General features: G+C 49.9%; 1 protein-coding gene and 1 pseudogene across 2 annotated transcripts; one reads left to right on the top strand and one right to left on the bottom strand.

The window, feature by feature from the left end:
* Positions 1-1,396: 1,396 nt before the first annotated feature.
* Positions 1,397-15,741, bottom strand: LOC136459678 (glycine-rich RNA-binding protein 4, mitochondrial-like). Of its 2 annotated transcripts, none has more exons than XM_066459519.1 (5): positions 15,463-15,741; positions 15,290-15,358; positions 11,750-11,856; positions 11,590-11,673; positions 1,397-2,148 (listed from the first exon to the last, which is right to left on the bottom strand). In XM_066459519.1, exons 1-5 carry the CDS (start codon positions 15,620-15,622, stop codon positions 2,140-2,142), a joined length of 429 nt encoding a protein of 142 aa, XP_066315616.1. In that variant the 5' UTR covers positions 15,623-15,741; the 3' UTR covers positions 1,397-2,139. The 2 variants fall into 2 exon arrangements, 1 of the variants encoding a protein (XP_066315616.1); XR_010760248.1 differs by lacking the exon at positions 1,397-2,148 and adding an exon at positions 13,025-15,168 and having other exon boundaries at positions 11,647-11,673.
* On the top strand, positions 2,295-4,602 carry LOC136457310 (protein NRT1/ PTR FAMILY 2.13-like; annotated as a pseudogene).
* Positions 15,742-18,806: the final 3,065 nt, after the last annotated feature.

Below are 18,806 nucleotides of genomic sequence, written 5' to 3' on the forward strand. Positions count from 1 at the left end.
AGTCCGTCTAAGGCGGCAGCTGTCATGCATACACGCGTCATGATGGATGCATGCAACAGGAGGCACACCAAGCTTGCAGGCATTATATATCTCGCTTGATTACAGTGATTTTGTTCGCTGTTAGCATGCGGTTTAGACGTACGACGCCGCCTTTTACCCTTTGCCCGTGTCATGGGACATGCGTGGCTTTGTTCTCGAAAGATCTTTAATAATGGCTTGCCGGCCGTATTCTTTTATTAACAAGGAGCACTCAACAATGGAACATGGCTTTAGGTAAAGTCATGACGGTTGTGATTTCCTATTGGAATCGCCCTCGGCCACTCACTTGCAGTCCCAAAACAAATGTGACGGCGAGCGAATCCAACAGATACAACAGCAAGATTGGTTAAGGATGCCCTACCCGTCCACTCGCAATCAACGCTCACATTTTTCTGGACAGCAAGAAACGACACTATTAATTCAGTGATAAATTATCCGTTGATAGTTTGTGAATTTGGAAACTATATACATTGTCTGGTTAGGTTTCTTATGGCAAAACTTGTCTACCTAAATTTGAGTCCTTAGCGGCACTGTTATTTCTATAGTAGACGACCTACCCATCGACATCGAGACACTTGTGGTGGCGCTGTTAATCTTGAGATTCATCAGCTCAATCTTTTAGGATGCTTAAACTGTATTTAAAATAAGATTAAAACAATAATATGTGGAGTTTTTTTATATTATCTCTTGATAGAGTGAGCGTTATTGTTTCGCATAAGTACCTAGCTGATCTGTGTTTGTCAACCAGTACTGTCCCAGTATTCAAGACGTATAAGCCTATAAGGTCTTATGCATGAGTCGCCTCACTGACACTGAGTCCAATTGTTGCTGCAGGCCCAACTGGTAGCGGCTCACACTAGTTCACTGAGCAAACAATCCGGCTCAGTGCTCAGTCTACTCCTTGTGCGCATGCACCTTTCGGGCACAGCTTTGCAGATGCTTCCGAGACCCAACGCACACAATCACACGCGACATGCCGGCGGAGGCCAGGGCCACGTTTAGCGCGTGACAGGACTAAAACGTCCACGCAAAGGACACGCTCTGTCTATGTTGACGGCTGCAACAGGCTTCTCGCTCAGGCGCTTGTTTAGAGTTTTTTTCGCTCTCTCTTCATCACATCAAATCTTTAGACACATATATGGAGTATTAAATATAGATAAAAAAATAACTAATTATACAGTTTGATTGTAAATTACAAGACAAATATTTTAAGTCTAGTTAGGTCATGATTAGACAATAATTGTCAAATACAAACGAAAGTGCTACAGTGCCTATCTAAACGAAGCCCAGGTTCACCCATGGTCTGCTGCTGCTATCTCCGAGATGACACGACTAGTACGCAAGGCAGGCAGCCGCCCCTTGGTTTGCAGCCAGAAAGGACGGTTATCCCTCCATTCCAAATATAGGCTGTAGCTATGCTTCACTTCGATATGAAGAATATGCCAGTTTGTAACTGTCTTGTATACTACTAGTGAGCAGTGACGGTTGCCACCACATCTTTAGGCCTGGTTTAGATTGCCTTAAAATTCCAAGTTTTTTCACTCTCTCTTCGTTACATCAATTTTTGAACGCATGCATGGAGCATTAAAGGTAGGTAAAAAAAATAACTAATTGCATAGTTTGGTTGTAAATCACGAGACGAATCTTTTGAGCCTAGTTAGTCCATGATCGGACAAAGTTTGTCAAATACAAACGAAACATGCTACAGTGTCCATATTGCAAAATTTTGCAATCTAAACAAGGCCTTACATGAGAATCAATTTAAGAAGAGTGTATATGGAATGGCACTCTTTTTTTTTTTTTTGGAAAAACTTGAGTGGCACTCTTTTGGGATGCAGCAAACGAGACATTCGAAAAGGTGGCCTCATTCGGGGTGGCTGCAAACTTGACAACGTACCTCGTGAAACCTTCAACATCGAGCAACTCAAGGCGACAAACATAACCAACAGCATCATCTTCGCCACCCTGAACTTCACGCCATTGCTAGGTGCCTTCATCTCTGATTTTTAGTTTGGAAGGTTCAAAACCAATATCCTATGGGTGCTACGCAACCCTCCTGGTATTATGTCCTTCAGTCCATGCCACGACCAAGGCTTCTGCTCATTTCACCTGCTCGTCAACACAAAATGGAACGGAAAATCAGCTGTCATCTTTAGCATAAGGCTCAATAAAACGAAATGGCAAGCACAAGGATCCTAGGCAAAAGATTAGACTAAGTCGGTTCTATTAGTTCACAGAACTTGATATAGCCGCTGATGGTATTTTACTGGTCCAAGATGCTGTAAGGAGTCACAGACCATAGGTCAACATATTTGCCAGAAAAATCATGCTACAGCCACCCTATGCATCCATTCATGCTCATGCGGTCATGCCTACCATGCTGCATCCTACAGTGTTTCATGTAGATTCTTAAGTGCAAATAAGCATATGATACACAATTCGATTCTTTCACGTCAAGATGCATAATGTAGCTGGATTGCACATTTTGCACTCCGAGTTTCTTTTTTCAAAAGAATAAATGCTTGAAATATTAATAGTAGATGGAGTTGTGCATTGCTTCTTTCTAATCAATGTGTTTATTTCCAACAAAAACAGGGGATACTAGGAGTGACTTTGACTGTGTCACTTCCTGCTCTTAAACCGCCAATATGCAATCAAATATCCCAAGTAGGACACTGCAATAGTTCAGCAACACTCCAGCTGTGCGTGCTATATGTTTCCCTAGGGCTCCTAACTATTGGTGCTGGAGCCATCCCCAACCATGAGCTTACCTTTTGGAGTTAGACCAATTTGATCAGACTGATGAAAGAAGTCGAAAGGGCCTATATAGCTATTATAACCGGTACTTGTATAGCAGAAGTACCACTGCCCTGGTATTCTCTATGGCTGTCATATACATCCAGATCAACATCAGCTGGGCGTGCTATACCTTTCCCTAGGGCTCCTAACTATTGGTGGTGGAGTAATCCGGTCATGCAGTTTACCTTTCGGAGTAGACCAATTGGATCAGACTGATAAAAGAAATCGAACGGGCTTATATAGCTATTATAACTAATACTATAGCACAAGTACCGCTGCCCTGGTATTATCTATGACTGTCTTCTACATCCAGACCCTCAGCTGGGCACTAGGATTTGGCATACCCACGTCCAGACCAACATCAGCTGGTGCCAGACTTTATGTCCATGTACCACCAGAGGGAAGCATCTTCTCTGGAATTGTGCAACTTTGTGGCATCATTTTAAAAGAGAAGACTCAAGTTTCCATGCCCTCGTGACATAAATCAACAAGTGCTGATGCTGTACAACCCTCCCACAAGGGGCAACCGCATTTTCAGACTGCCACTTTACAATTTAGGCGAAATATGTATCACCCTGCCCCCATATATGAGCAACAGTATGGAAAGATATAAAAGGTTTGACTAGGTCTAGCGAATACTGTATATCAGTACATGCACAAAAAGAACTAGCTACAATGAATCTATCGAACATATCTGAAAATATGTTTCATACTAAAATATTCCAAAAAGCAACCCTCATTCTCCCAAGCAAAATTTATTGTCAATGATTGAGGCTACATTATAATATTTGCTCGCAAGGGTAATTGTCTGATTAACAAACTGACATAACATTCGTTAGTTGAGGATATTAAAAGAAAAATCTCAACCAGTCTAGGAGGAACTATGTGGCACTGTAAATAAGAAGAAATTGGCACCAAAATTCGAGTCAAAGAGGACTTGAAGTCTTGAACGGACTGAGCTAATCAAATTGGTAATATCCATTTAAAGGCAAATAACATACAGGCAACATAGAGAATAGACAATGTTCTATGCACGCAGGGATGTGGACTGTCATACATGCTTGAATGAAGTGAAAAGAAAAGCTGTGAATATGCTAGGATTATCTGGTGTATCACAATTTCCATTCATCTCAGGTTTCTGAACAAAGGTGCAATTATGCGGGATGGTGATATAAACGATGAGGGTTCTGCAAGAAACTCATGGGAAATTTGCAATATCCAGCAAATAGAGGAAGTCAAATGTTTGGTAATTATTTTGCCTATTTATTTTTCTGGAATATTATGTTTGTTACAATGCCTCAACAATTCACCTTTATAATATTGAAAGCATTTACCATGGACTGTCACCTAGGCCCACACTTTGAAATTCCTGCAGGCTCTGTTACATCCATATCCCTTATCACCCTAGCTGTGGTCATCCCCATCTACGACCGAATTATGGTACCTCTTGCTAGAAAATTCACTTGGCTGGAAGGTGGAATTACACTTCTACAGAAACAAGGTGTGAGATTGGTAATTTCTCCTATTTCTATGGTGGTAGCAGAACTTGATGAGCATAAAAGGAGGAATTCAGCTTTGTCTCATGGAGGTATATCACCTATGACAGTTTTGTGGCTTGCACCCCAATTGGTTTTAATGGGATATTGTTGAGCCTTCATCATAGTTGGACAAATAGAACTTTATAATAAGCAGTTTCCAGAGCATATGCAATCTCTAGCAGGAATGCAGGATCATATACCTATTGTTCTGTGCTATAGGCTATAGCCAGAGCAAACTATTTGTGTACTGCACTGAGCCGCTGGTAAACATCACAAGAAAGGTTACCGCCAGACAGTGTTTTAAAGGCGTCGCCTAGGCGTCCAGGCGTACCCAGCTCACCTTGGAAAACAGTGGCGCCATGTCGCCTAGGCGTCGCCTAGGCGGGCGTACCCAGCACTCGCCTGGACGCCTAGCCGCCTTTAAAATACTGCTGCCAGATATGGCCACACAAGTGGGTTAACAGACAATATTAACAATGGCAAACTTGATTTTTACTATCATTTTATTGCCATCCTGGGACTGGGAGCACTGAACCTTTTCTACTTCCTTGTATGTTCTAGCTACTATAAATATAAGGTCATGTCTCTCCATGCTGAAGAGTCCATCAAAAGTCATGCCAAAGAAGAAGCTACATAGATAGAGGCGCATAGAAAATGATTTTTTTCAAGGGTAATTTATATACTATCCAGATTTAGTGATAATTGATATTCAGGTTGTAAGATGCTTTATAGTAATATGTATCTTGTGAATGTTAGAGAAGAACAAGTGAATTACAGTTCAGCCAGTCATGGTAACTTAACTTCATTATCCAAACAAAACTTAAAAAAAAAACAATAAATAAGGTCTATTATCCAAACAACAACAATATATAAGGTCTATTATATTGGAACTTCATGAAGTGTGTGACAGTATATATAAATTCAATGAAGTCTTTCTGTTAGGATCGTTAGTGATGCTCCGGAGGTTGTAGCTATGGGACGTGGGAGGTTTGGGGCGAGTCTCTCGGCGGTGGTGCACGTTCGACGCCGTCCTGACGGCCGGCGGCAAACAGAGACAAGAGAGAGAGTCGACTGGGGCTCAAGGGCCAGAGAGAGAGCTTTCTCAATCTCTAGCTAGTCTCATTATTGAATAATTGATTGGCTTATATGTCCCAATCTTACAACTGAAAAGTTCCTAAAATTACTCCCTGCCTAACAACTTGAACTGAATCAAATCAAGATCCTAGAAACTAGGACTCCGAATCTGGACTGAACCTGGGCGCGGTCACCCAGCGCCGGCGCATGCGCGCGTTGCACCTAGCCACTTGCACGCTTGCGCCTCTGATACACTTGACCGACCATAACATCTCTCCCGCCGTCGACAAACAGCTCGTCCTCGAGCTGGAAGTCCGGGAAGGCTTGGACGAAACTCAGCGAGGGGTTCCCAGGTAGCTTCATCGGCCGACAGTCCTGCCCATTGGATGAGAACATGCCAATCGCCACGACGGAGCTGGGCGCGCAGGGCGTGGGCTGGAGCTTGAAGGATACGACCGTTGCGGAGCGGTGGAAGCGCCGGCGTAGTCGCGGGCGGGGTGCCGTGGAAGGGCTTCAAGACGCCAACGTGGAACACATCGTGGATGCGCGCATGCTCCGGGAGCTGCAGGCGGTAGGCGACGTCGCCTATGCGTTCCAGCACCAGGAAACGGCCCGGCGAAGCGAGGGCTCAGCTTGCCCCGACGGCCAGGCAGCAGCGATTGCGCCGGGCGGTGGAGGAGGCGAAGAAGCACCCAATCGCCGACGTTGAACTCCAGCGCACGGTGGTGCGCATCATAGTGCTTCTTGGCGTAGTTCTGTGCTTGGAGGAGTCGATCGCGAACATCAGCCAGGAAGACGTCCCTGTCCTGCAGGAGTGTGTCGACGATGGCCGTGCGCGCCGTGGCCGGTTCATAGGGCAGCAACGGGGGAGGTGCCCGGCCATAGACCACCTGAAAAGGCGTAGAGCGCAAGGCGGAGTGGAACGCCGTGTTATAGCAGAACTCAGCCCACGGAAGCCACTCCAGCCACGTGCGAGGGCGGTCACCACAGATGCACCTCAGATACATTGCGATGGTCTTGTTCACTGCCTCGGACTGCCCGTCCGTCTGTGGATGGAAGGCAGTGCTCATGCGTAGCTGGACGCCCGCCATCTTGAACAGGTCGCGCCATACGTTGCCGGTGAACACGGGATCACGGTCACTCACAATGGAGGCCGGAAACCCATGTAGCCGGACGATATCGGTGAAGAACGCGCGCGCGACCGAGGATGCCGTATACGGGTGGCCGAGCGCAATGAAGTGTGCATACTTCGAAAAGCGGTCGACCACCGTGAGGATGATGCTTTTGCCGTTCACCTTGGGAAGCCCTTCGACAAAATCAAGCGAAATATCAGACCAAACCTGAGAGGGTACATCCAATGGCTGCAGCAGGCCGGCTGGATGTAGTGTGTCTGTCTTGTTCCGCTGGCACACCGAACAGGAGCGGACGTAGTCGCGCACCACCCTGCGATCATGGTCCACGGCGAAGCTGAGGCGGAGCCGCTGTAAGGTCTTCTGGACGCCCTCATGTCCCGCCGTGTGTGCCAGCTGCAGCACGTCGGCGAGGAGGCGGGACGTCGGCGGAACGTAGACGGCGGACCCACGCAGGATCAGGCCGTCCTCGACGTGCCACGGCGCACCACGCGACTCCGTTATGGTGTCACGCAGGTGGCGCAGCGTGGCGTCAGCCTGGAGCTCCGCAGCGTAGATCGTCGTAGAGGCTGAACGTGGGTGATGACAGGGCAGCAAGGTGCTCTGCCGGCAGCTCACGGCGAGACAAAGCATCGGCAACCGTGTTCAACCGGCCCGGCCTATACGCCACAGTGAAATCAAACCCGAACAACTTACTGATCCATTGGTGCTGTGGTACCGTGGAGAGTCGTTGATCGAGCATGTATTTGAGCGCGTAGTGATCCGTGCGCACCACAAACCGGCGCCCCCACAGATAGGGCCGCCAATGGCGCACTGCCTGTACAAGGCCAATGAGCTCTCTCTCATACGCCGCCACCTTCAAGTGCCGGGCGGCGAATGGCTTGCTGAAGAAGGCCAGGGGTCCGGCGCCTTGGTGAAGTACAGCGCCAAACCCCAGTGCCCGACGCATCGCAGTCCACTACGAACTCCAGTGGTGAAGTCGGGAAGGTGCAGGACCGGCGCCGTGGACAGCGCCTCCTTGAGGGCGTTGAACGCCCCGGCTGCTTCGTCGGTCCACTGGAAGCCGTCCTTGCGCAGCAGCTTGGTGAGGGGCGCTGCGACATTGCCGAAGTCTTTGATGAAGCGCCGGTAGTACCCGGCGAGGCCGAGGAACCCGCGGAGGCCACGCGCCGACGTGGGCTGCGGCCACGACGCCACAGCCGCTACCTTCTCGCTATCCATGGCTACCCCGGACGCAGGATATGATGTGCCCGAGGTACGCCACCGACGAGGTGCCGAAGGCGCACTTAGAGCGCTTGAGGCGCAGCTGATGCGCGCGGAGCTCGGTGAAGACCGCACGTAGATGTTGCAAGTGCTCGGTCCAGGAGGCGCTGTATATGAGTATGTCATCAAAAAATACAAGGACACACTTACGCAGGAACCGCTGCAGTACTGCGTTCATCAATGCCTGGAACGTTGCCGGCGCATTGGTAAGGCCGAACGGCATCACGAGGAACTCAAAGTGCCCGTGATGCGTGCGGAACGCCGTTTTGGCCACATCCTCCGGGTAGACGCGCACCTGATGGTACCCGGCGCGAAGATCCAACTTGGTGAAGTATTTGGCGCCGTGCAGTTCGTCGATGAGCTCCTCGACCACAGGGATTGGAAACTTATCTTTGACGGTGTGGTCGTTCAGTGCGCGGTAATCCACGCAAAATCTCCATGACGCGTCCGGTTTCTTCACTAGCAGCACCGGCGCGGAGAACGGAGAGGTGCTCGGGCGAATTATGCCCTGCTCAAGCATGGTCGTGCACTGCGCCTCCAACTCGTCCTTCTGGAGCTGCGGATAGCGGTAGGGGCGGACCGCAACCGGCGCGGTGTTCGGCAGCAGATGAATGCGATGATCACAGGGGCGTGCGGGTGGCAGGCCGGCTGGGGACTCGAAGATGTCGCTGAAGGAGTCCAGCAGCCGGTCCAACAATGCCGGCTTGGCATCGCGAACCGCATGCAGCCGCCCCGTTGGTGGAGTGTCCGTGCGCATGGAGCCGATCCCCTTCCAGAGGACGCGCTTGCCGTTGTGCCAGAACGCCATGCACAGGTCGTCGAAGTCCCACAAGATAGGGCCCAGGGTGCGTAAGTACTTGACACCCAGGACCATATCGTAGCAGTCGAGTGGAATGGTGTAGCAGTCGACAGTGAAGTGTTCTTCGCCGATGTCGGATGGCTACGGCGCGAGCCAGGCCGCGGCACGCCACGCGGTCGCCGTTGGCAACCACCACGTGAGCGCCCTTGCTGTCGTGGAAGTGGAGGCCGACGCGGCGAGCTGCTGCGGAGCTGATGAAGTTATGAGTGGACCCAGAGTCGATGAGGGCAGTGAGCTCGTAGTTGCCGATGGCGATGTGGACTTGCATCATGTCCTCCGTCCGAATGCCGGTGATCGCGCTCAGCGAGATGAGCGGTGGCAGCTCGTCTACCGCCGGCGGTGGGGACTGCTCCTCATCCGGCAGGGGGGGCTCCGAGTCGTGGAAGTCGGTGACCTCCAAGTAGAAGAGGCGCTGGCATCGGTGTCCGCGGACGTACGGCTCGTCGCAGTTGTAGCACAGCCCCTTGCTCCGGCAGTCCGCCATCTCCGTTGGCGACAGCCGTTTGAACTGGTCGAGGTGGAGGAGTCGGGGTCGCGGCCGGCGCGCGGCAGCTGCAGATGTGTCGACGTCGGCGCTAGCAGGGCCAGCGGCTGCTGTCGCGGCGGTGGGCGTGGTGGTCGGCTGGGCGCCACCGGCACCAGGGCAGCCGCGCGGCGCTCGTATGCACGGGCCAATCCCATGGCCCGCTGGAGATCAGTAGGCCCCTGCAGCTCCACATCGGTGCGGATGGGTTCGGGTAGGCCCCCGGTGAAGAGCCGCACCTGCTGCATCGGGGTGAGGGGCTCGGCGTGCGCTAGCCGAGCCAGGAACGCCTCCTGGTACCGCTGAACGGATCCCTCGAACGGTAGCCGCGCCAAATCGGAGAGATGGTTGGTGGCGAGGGCTGGTCCGAAGCGCTGGTAACATAGCGCCTTGAACAGCGGCCAGGAGATGGCGCTGACGTCGCCGTAGTCGCGCTCGAGCATGTAGTACCACTGCTGCGCAACACCATTCATGTGAAAGGACGCCAGCCATAACTTGTCGCCCTCCGGCGTGCGCTGTGCCCTGAAGAAGTGGTCACACTTGTTCAGCCAGCCGAGAGGGTCGTCGACGCCGTCGAACGTGGGGAAGTTCAGCTTTCTGGAAGCGCGGAACGCCCAACGCGTCCGCGTGTCCCTCGTACGGCGCCGGTTGCTGCTGAGGCAGGGACATGTCGAACGACGGCAATGGAGACGGCGAAGTGTGGGAACGGAATCTGGTGGATTGGCAGCATCGGTGGTGGCCCGGACTGCTGCCCCTGCGCCGCGGTATGGACCACGACAGAGTCCGTGGTAGGCAGCGGTGGAATGCCGCCGTACCCCGGCAGCCCATACGGGAGAGCGGTGGACGGCGAGACGAGGGACGATGGACCGGCCGGTGATGGTGAAGTGCGGCCCTCCATGGCCGACAGCCTTGTGGCGAACTGGCCCATCTGTCGCTGCAGACCGTAAACGGCCGCAGCGAGGGTGTCCATCGGAGATGAGGGTGGTGGCGGGGGCGGAACGGTGGTGGTGGTCACGGTGGTGGTATTGGTTGCGGCGGCGGTGGTGGTTGGGGAAACGGCGGAGGTGGGCGGAACGGTGGTGGTGTTAACTCCGGACATCAGGCCTGACCACGATACCAGATTGTTAGGATCGTTAGTGATGCTCCGGAGGTTGTAGCTATGGGACGTGGGAGGTTTGGGGCGAGTCTCTCGGCGGTGGTGCACGTTCGACGCCGTCCTGACGGCCGGCGGCAAACAGAGACAAGAGAGAGAGTCGACTGGGGCTCAAGGGCCAGAGAGAGAGCTTTCTCAATCTCTAGCTAGTCTCATTATTGAATAATTGATTGGCTTATATGTCCCAATCTTACAACTAAAAGTTCCTAAAATTACTCCCTGCCTAACAACTTGAACTGAATCAAATCAAGATCCTAGAAACTAGGACTCCGAATCTGGACTGAACCTGGGCGCGGTCACCCAGCGCCGGCGCATGCGCGCGTTGCACCTAGCCACGTGCACGCTTGCGCCTCTGATACACTTGACCGACCATAACACTTTCATACTTGAGTAGAAGCTAAGGCTCCATGTAATATGTGTAACACATAAGCACAGCAATGCACCAATTTCTTCACGGACTTCACTGCATATAGTATTAGATTTCCTGTATATTGCATTGGTACTTGGGACCAGGGTTCATACTTCATACAACTAATCATAACTGACAGTTACAGGAAGTAATTGAGCAAACCAGTCAGCTGCGGTAACATATAACCCGATACTGTGAACATCTAAAGAAGTAAATTGCCAAATTATATCAGGTTTCGAATTTAATAATTTTAGGTGAGTACGCACAGTATGGGTAGCCGCCTATCACAGTTCACAGTATCACATACCTAAATACAAAATGCAAGTAGATCTCTCTCGAAAAGAAATAAAAAAGGAAAATAAATTCTGAGAGAACATGAAACAGCAAGCAGTTTGTTGATTACTCAGCAGTCGTTTAGCCATCAAACGGTTAATTTTTTTCTTCTAAACACAACTGTAGCCTGTCTCAGTGCGGCATTTCCAACCAATTGCTAACACTCCTAGCATCAATCACTCTCAAGCTAGCTTCTAAAGCTTCTGTAGGAGTGTAGGGCCAATACAAGCAGATCAACTTTTAAAAAAAGCAACTGAACTGAGGGTTGGTCTATGAACAAGAGGCAAGAACCTCAATTTTTACAATTTCCACAGATTTAATTTAACTTTTAGAAATATTTTATATATGCAGATGACAAAAGGCCAGTAGAAGCAATATTTCTAAAGACCAACTTGTTAATAGCAGGCGTGCTTCGGTTTCCGGTAACAAAGTGAACGAACATGTCATTGCTAGTTTTTTTTTTTCTCACCGTAGAAAGTCGAGGAACAATAACTGATGCGCCACGGACTTTTCCAAGAGCAAAACTTATTCGCAATGGCCGCCCTAGCATTACCTGTAGAATTAATATAGGTCAATGCTTCATTTCTAACTGCAATAACTGACATGTTTTTGAAAGAATAAGGCTGTACTTTCCCATCCATAGCATCCTTGGCACACTTAGCTTCATGATCATTTGAGAAATTAACAAATCCAAAGCCTCTTGACCTTCCAGAGTTTTTGTCATACATTATTCTAACTGCAAAGCAAAAGGCCCTTTTATAACTAAATTATTTAAACCTTATAAATACAAAGTTGGTAAAAATTCGTGGGGGCAAATAGGCCAAAAGCATAAAAAGTTATTTCTTATCGCACTAGCTCAACACCAGGTAAACACAAAAATAACTTGACCTATTGGTTTTCAAGTATATGAACACTGCCATGAAATGGAAGAGTAAACCCCTGACTAGGTTAACCTATAATCACATACCACAGATGAAGAGAAACAATAGCCAGAATGCATGTGTAGCCATGACATGATAGCTACCCCTGGAGTAATACAACCATAACACTTCTTAACTGTTGCTATTTTAGCGTCAACATTGTTAACTATGGTTTTGTTGGTAGTAGGCTAATAGCACAGCAACATACACGATGTTAGTGTGAAAAACTTTAAAACAAGGGTGTGATCAAACAATTAGTTTCATGAACAAACATCCAATAAACTTTTAAGTGCCTGATAAATAGGGACAGACATTTTGCCTAAAAAAAAATAGGGACAAACAAATAAGATGCAAAACATGGCAGAAACTTGCACTCTTGCAACAAACATGATCTAGGGCTGCACAAATGAGGCACAAATTTCATAAAATATTTCAAGTAAAATCGACCTTATCTTTTTGCAATTTCCTAGGCACTACTTCAAGTAAAATGTTACATTGTCACATGGATCAGATGCACCATAATATATTTTTCAAAAGTCAAGTACTTCAGATTATCTCAGGCTTTGTGCCAACTCTTTGCAATGAAGCATGGACCATAGGCTGTATCATGTTCACAATCAGCAAATGATTGTATTCAAAGAGTGGATATAGTGAGGAGGATATTGATACAGATCAGATATGGTTAGTAAGGGCGTACCCAGTGCAGAGAGCTCCCGCTCTGTGCGGGGTCTGGGGAAGGGTGTTAGTGGCAAGCCTTACCCTCGCCTGTGCAATGCGAGGAGACCGCGACTCGAACCCGGGACCTTCCGGTCACAGGCGATAAGACTCTACCGCTTGCACCAGGCCCGCCCTTCATCAGATATGGTTAGTACTCCAAGGTAAAAGTACTAAGGAAACACAAAATGACAGATGCAATTGAACTGATGGTGTAGTCAACAAGTTTTCTATTGGGTCAGAATACGACCAGATAAACACCATACTCACATGACGTAAGGCTCCTGATTCAACCATACTAGAATCAAGATGAAAAACTCTTAGTCTATCACAATATAAAGACCAATGCAACAAATGTGATATCTGAAGCCTCATTCTTGATGTTTCACTTTTAATCACATGGGACCTGGCTGTCTGCAAAGTAAAACTCCATCTTTCATGCCTAAAACAGATCTCCAATACTTTGAGACAGACAGATAGTGTATGGTAATTGTCTCATGTATCTTTTCCCTTCCATTGCAAGAAGTATAGTGGCTATCTTGTGCTGGATAGCATAACCTCAATGGAACTAAGCCCTAGAATCTTCTTTTGTGTTTGTTTCGAATAACAGGATCGGATAGATTCAGCATCACTATACTTCCCAGCAGATGCACAAGCATTAGAAAGTAACACAACATGACCATTATCAAATGAGTCCGCGTTCAGCACCTTCTCAGCAGCAACTTCAGTTAATTCTGTGTGACTATGCAGGTGACCTCCTCCCATCAAAGCCTTCCAAGGATTTGCTCCCTCATTGCTAGTCAAGCTAGCCACTTCTGCTGCTTCATCCAAGCGACCAGCTCTTGCCAACATATCTACTAGGCATCCAATGTGCTCCTGGCATGGATTTACGCGTTTCTCATTAATCATTCTCCTGAATATGATCAACCCATCATCAACTTGTCCAGAATGGCTGCATGCCAGCATTGTGTTCAAGTATGTTACACTGTCTCGCTCTTCACTAGATTCATCCATGTCATTAAAAAGTGCTACTGCTTGCTCTCCTTGGCCATTTATACCATAGGATAATATCAGGGTATTCCACGAGACAACATCTCGAGAAATCATGTCATCAAATACTTTATGAGCTAAACTGGCATATCCACACTTACCATAAACTGCCATGAGGGTATTAGGGACAGGTCTATACAGATACAAACCTGACTTGTAGCTATACCCATGAAGTTGAACACACAGATCAAACTTAGCAGTCTCATAGCATCCAGTCAATAAGCTGACTAATGTCACAGAATCAATCACAAAAATATCTTCACGCCTCATCTTACCAAATAGATGCATCCCCTCTAGGGCTCTTCCACTTCCTATATACCCTGAAACCATTGCAGTCCATGAAACTAAGCTTTTGTTCCTCATTCCATCAAACAACACTCTAGCGGAACTTAAATCCTTGCATTTGGAATACATAGTGATTAATGAATTAACTGCAGGAAGCTCACTACTAAACCCACGGGTGATCATTTGGTTATGAACCATTTTTCCTCTCCTTGCATCACCCAGAAGTGCACAAGCTTGCACCAAACTGACCATTGCTACCCTGTCAGGAACTATGCCATTTGACCTCATCTGAACAAAGATATTTATAACTTCACCAGCATGCACCTGCTCAAGAAGGAAACCCATCATCATTGTCCAAGTAACCACATTCCGAACAATAATTTTCCTGAAAATCTCTCTTCCAATCTCAATGTCCCCAAAACCCAAGTACATGCCAAGTATTGAGTTTGTCACCGAGACATCCAAATCAAAGCCGATCTTAACTGCATAAGCATGTACACTCTTGCACATTCCAAGGTCACCACAACCAGCATACGCTTGAGCGACATTAATCACGGTCACAACATTATTAGGAACTGACCCAAAACAACAACACAACCTCTTGAACGCCAATACTGCTTCCTCAAACAAAACATTGTGCACTAACCCGGAGATCATCGCGTTCCAGGAAACTACATTAGGATCCCTCAAACCGCTGAAAAACGCCAATGCGTTCATGGGGCGCCCACATTTTGCATATGCATCCACCAGTGCGGTTGCAACAAAATGATTGGATTCCAACTGACTCTTTACAGCCCACCCATGAATGCACTCGGCAAGCACAACATCACCCAGACCAGCTGCCGCAAGCAACACACCGACCAAGGTGAACGAGTTTGGGCACACACCTGCCCTCATCATGCCGACAAACAGCCCAGCTGACTCATGAAACAACCCGCTCCTCGCATGCCGGTAGATTGCCGCTGAGCAGGTGACCATGTCCCTAACAGGAATTTCGTCGAACAGGCTGCGGGCCTGGGCACGATGGAGTGGCTCACTGTATCCACGGCATTTGGCCGAACACCTACCCCGTGCACCATCTGACCTCGAACCGAACCCAAAAAACCCCAACGCGCAGAGGTTATTAAACACAACCAAATTGGACATTCCTAATAAGTTCCTAGTAACAGTGCCGTTCCAGTGCGCGAATCTGTTTCGTACCTTCGGTGACGGTGCCGAAGGAGGAGAAGGCGTCCGTGAGGGAGCGCTCGTCCACGGACCACGACAACCCTGCACCCGCAATCGTTAAACAGTAACGTAGTACGGTGAGAGCTATGATTGCAATCGGGAATCTTATGGGAGACACACACGGATGCGGGAGAGCAGAGCGGTACCGGCGACGAAGAGCCTGGAGTCGGAGGTCGGCGGCGGCGCGCCAGGAGGCAACTCATCAGGTAGTTTGGCAGCGGCGGCGGAGAGAGGGCATCGCAGGTGGTGGCCGTCGTGGAGGAGAGGGGCGAGGCGCAGGCGGGAGAGGAGCACCCGAGGCGTCATTCTGGCCTTCTGGCGAGCGGCGGCCGTGGTCGCGAATGGCAGTCGGGTAATTTGTGCAATGGTTGTACTGGCAAAAGCTCGGAAGCCCTTAGAGCGTCCGCAGTGTGCTCATTTGCCTTGGTTCTGTAACAGGACGACCTGGTCCTATACATTGCGCACGTCGCTTCTATACTCTGAAACAAAGAATCAGCTCCTATAGATTGAACCGGCTCCGATCAAATAAAATATATTATTCTCTCTCCCAATCTTATCTACTCCCTCTCAGACATTGCAACTTTTTTCTTATTGTGGGTCCACACCTCAATAATGATACCGTTCCTATACATTGTGACATTTTGAACAAAGTAAAGCATGCTTCTATATAGAACCAAGGGTGCTCCTATACACTGCTGGTGCCCTTATAAGCGGCTATTGCTGTGGCTGTTGCTGCAGCTGCTTCTCACATGATACTGTGTAAACAGCAGCAGCTGCTGCAGCGAACAGGCTTATGTCGTCAAACCATACTGCGTCAAAACCAAAACCTGACAATTTGGTATGAGTTCAAAGGAAATTGTTTATTTTTTTCGAAAAAAAATCTGTTGAATTCATCATATTTACTTTTTTCGTCATATTGATGGCAGGAACTGAATGTAATTTTGATATGCTGTAATAATTTCATCAAATTGCATTCCGTTATTATACTTGTACTCCGTACAAAATTTCCGTATCTCCAAGCTCAGCTGCTTGATTACAAGTTGAGAGAATTATGTATTTGACACTAAAATAAATCGGTTTTTTATATTTAGCACTAGAAAATTTGAACTTCCTTATCTAGCATCGAGTTAAATTTTTCTTTCGTAAATGACATTGTCGTCAATTTAGACCAGTAACAGTGTCAAATGGATAGCAAAATGATATAAATGCCCTTGATTGTAGCAAAAGTCCATGATGCTAAATAGGGAAAAAAATAAATAGACATGTTGTCAAATAAGAAAATCATAAATATCATAAATATACTTTGAACTAAAATATGGATTTTTGATAATTGAAGACTGCAAATAAATAATTAATAAATTTTAAATTGGTAATAGCCGGTACAGATTATACCCCTTACTCTTCCTTTCATCTCGGCCATAGATCAAGGATGCATGGCTCAGGATGGCTACGGGTTAAAATACGTAACTTATATTTTCAAGGTATTTATCTTTTAGTTTTCTAAAAGAAAAGGAGAGTATATGCCATCATGACCGTACATCATGGCTCAAGACATGACTCGACCGGCGTTTGACGCCGAGCGCACGTGGCCGGCGGAGCATGCGGCCCGGGCAACGCGCGGAGCTTGCGGCCGGGGAGCTCGCCCGACGTGCTGCTGTTGCTGCTCTCCCGACATGCTGCTGCTGCTGTTGCTCACCATTGACTGTCGTCGCGAAGCTTGCCCGACGTGCTGTTGCTGCAGCTCGCCATTGGCGGCGCACGGAGCTCGCGGCCTAGGCGGCGCGCCAAGGACACGGCCGGCGCGAAGCGGGTGAACTAGGCGGCGCACGGAGCATGCGGACGGCGTGGAGCTGGCGAGCCGCCGCGGCAGCGGCCACATGGCCATGCGGGCAAGCAGCATGTTGGTCTGGGAGCTCCAACGTCATGCGGGCGAGCAGCAACAGCACGCCGACCGCGTCCTCCGCACGCCGCCCAGGCCACGAGCTGCTGCTGCGCGCAGGAGAGGCCGCGTTTTGCGCAGCACAGCCGCCGCTCGTCCCACGCCCAGAGCCACATGACCGGCGTCGCGTCGAGCTCCAGCGCCATCGTGTCATCTCTAGACAGAGAAGTTGCTCGACGACGTCTTCCTCCTCGCCGAGACGCACGCTACGCATGAACGGCCGTCGCGGAGCTCGCCCTGTCGTGTCCCCCTCGTCGCGGCCTGGCACTAGCGTCGGCGGGCGAGACCGCCCCGCCGCGCCCCCGCGCTGCGAGCTGGGGCCAGCGTTGGCGGGCGAGGGACTCCCAGCGCGTCCTCCGCGCCTCGATCTGCCGAGTCCGGCGCAAGCTCCGCCATGTGTCGGGGCACACAAGGCACGGCGATGAACACACAGGACACGGCATCGGGGCACACAGGGCACGACATCGGGGCACACAGAGCACGCATGAGGGCCTCCCATGCCGCTGCCGCCCATACCGCCACGCCTGTGCTTGTGTGCTGTGCGCTGCAGGAAGGACGCGCCCCCTTCGGACTGCTGCCGGTCGCCACCGTTGACGAGCACGCAGGAGCCACGGGCGCGGACCCGCCCGGCTAGGCGTGGCCACGAGGAGGTGTGGTGCCAGGTGCGGCCACAAGGGAGCACCGGTGCCTTCGTGGTGAGGCCAGACGCGGCCAGGAGGGAGCACCGGCGCTGCGCGGCGAGGTCTCGACGACGGTGGCGCCGGCGTCGGCGACAGGGCCCGCAATCTGGGCGGTTCTGCCTCCAGCCGAGCACGGAGTGCTCCGGGGCCAACAGCAGCGCGACGTCTCAGGCCCCAGGGAACAACGCACGGACGCACCGGTGGCCAGCTCGCCTGAGACCTCGAGCACGTGGTCCTACTTGATAGTCTGGCCCTGCACATATAGGTCCTCACCCTGCGGCTTCCTCGGGCCTCGGCTGCCCCTGGCTCCTGTCGATCTCCACTCTCCACCACTTAGCACGTATGGGTGCTAGCTAGTGAGTGCCTCGTGCTTGACAACCGGAGCGGTGGCGCGCGGGCCAAGCGGAGTGGAGGTGCGAGCCCCGGTGCTGGTCTACGCGAACGGTGGTGCGGCGCGTGTGCGCGGGTCGACGTGTGCGTGTTGGCCCAAAGGGCGGCGGGCCGAACGGTGGCGCAGAGCGTGCGTCCAGCCGCGAGGAGCAGCAAGCTACGGTGGAGCACCTCGCCCGCGCCCTGCACGCTTGCCTCGCGAGTCCACGAGCTCCTGGGCATGAGACGAGCCGCCGGGGGCATTTTGGTACTTCAAAAGAAACATGACGGTTCAAACGTAGTCAACTGATGGATGGATGCTTTAAATAGACGGTAGTGTCATTTACGGAAGAAAATTTTAACTCGATGTCAAATAAGAAAGTTCAAAATTTTTAGTGCTAAATAAAGAAGACTGGTTTGTTCGAGTGCCAAATACATAATTGCCCCTTACAAGTTTCCGGCTTTCCCCCCAAAACAGATAGAACCTTTTTTTAAACGAATC

The sequence above is a fragment of the Miscanthus floridulus genome, chromosome 6 (assembly GCF_019320115.1).
Source record: "Miscanthus floridulus cultivar M001 chromosome 6, ASM1932011v1, whole genome shotgun sequence".
In the NCBI taxonomy this organism is placed as follows: domain Eukaryota; kingdom Viridiplantae; phylum Streptophyta; class Magnoliopsida; order Poales; family Poaceae; genus Miscanthus; species Miscanthus floridulus.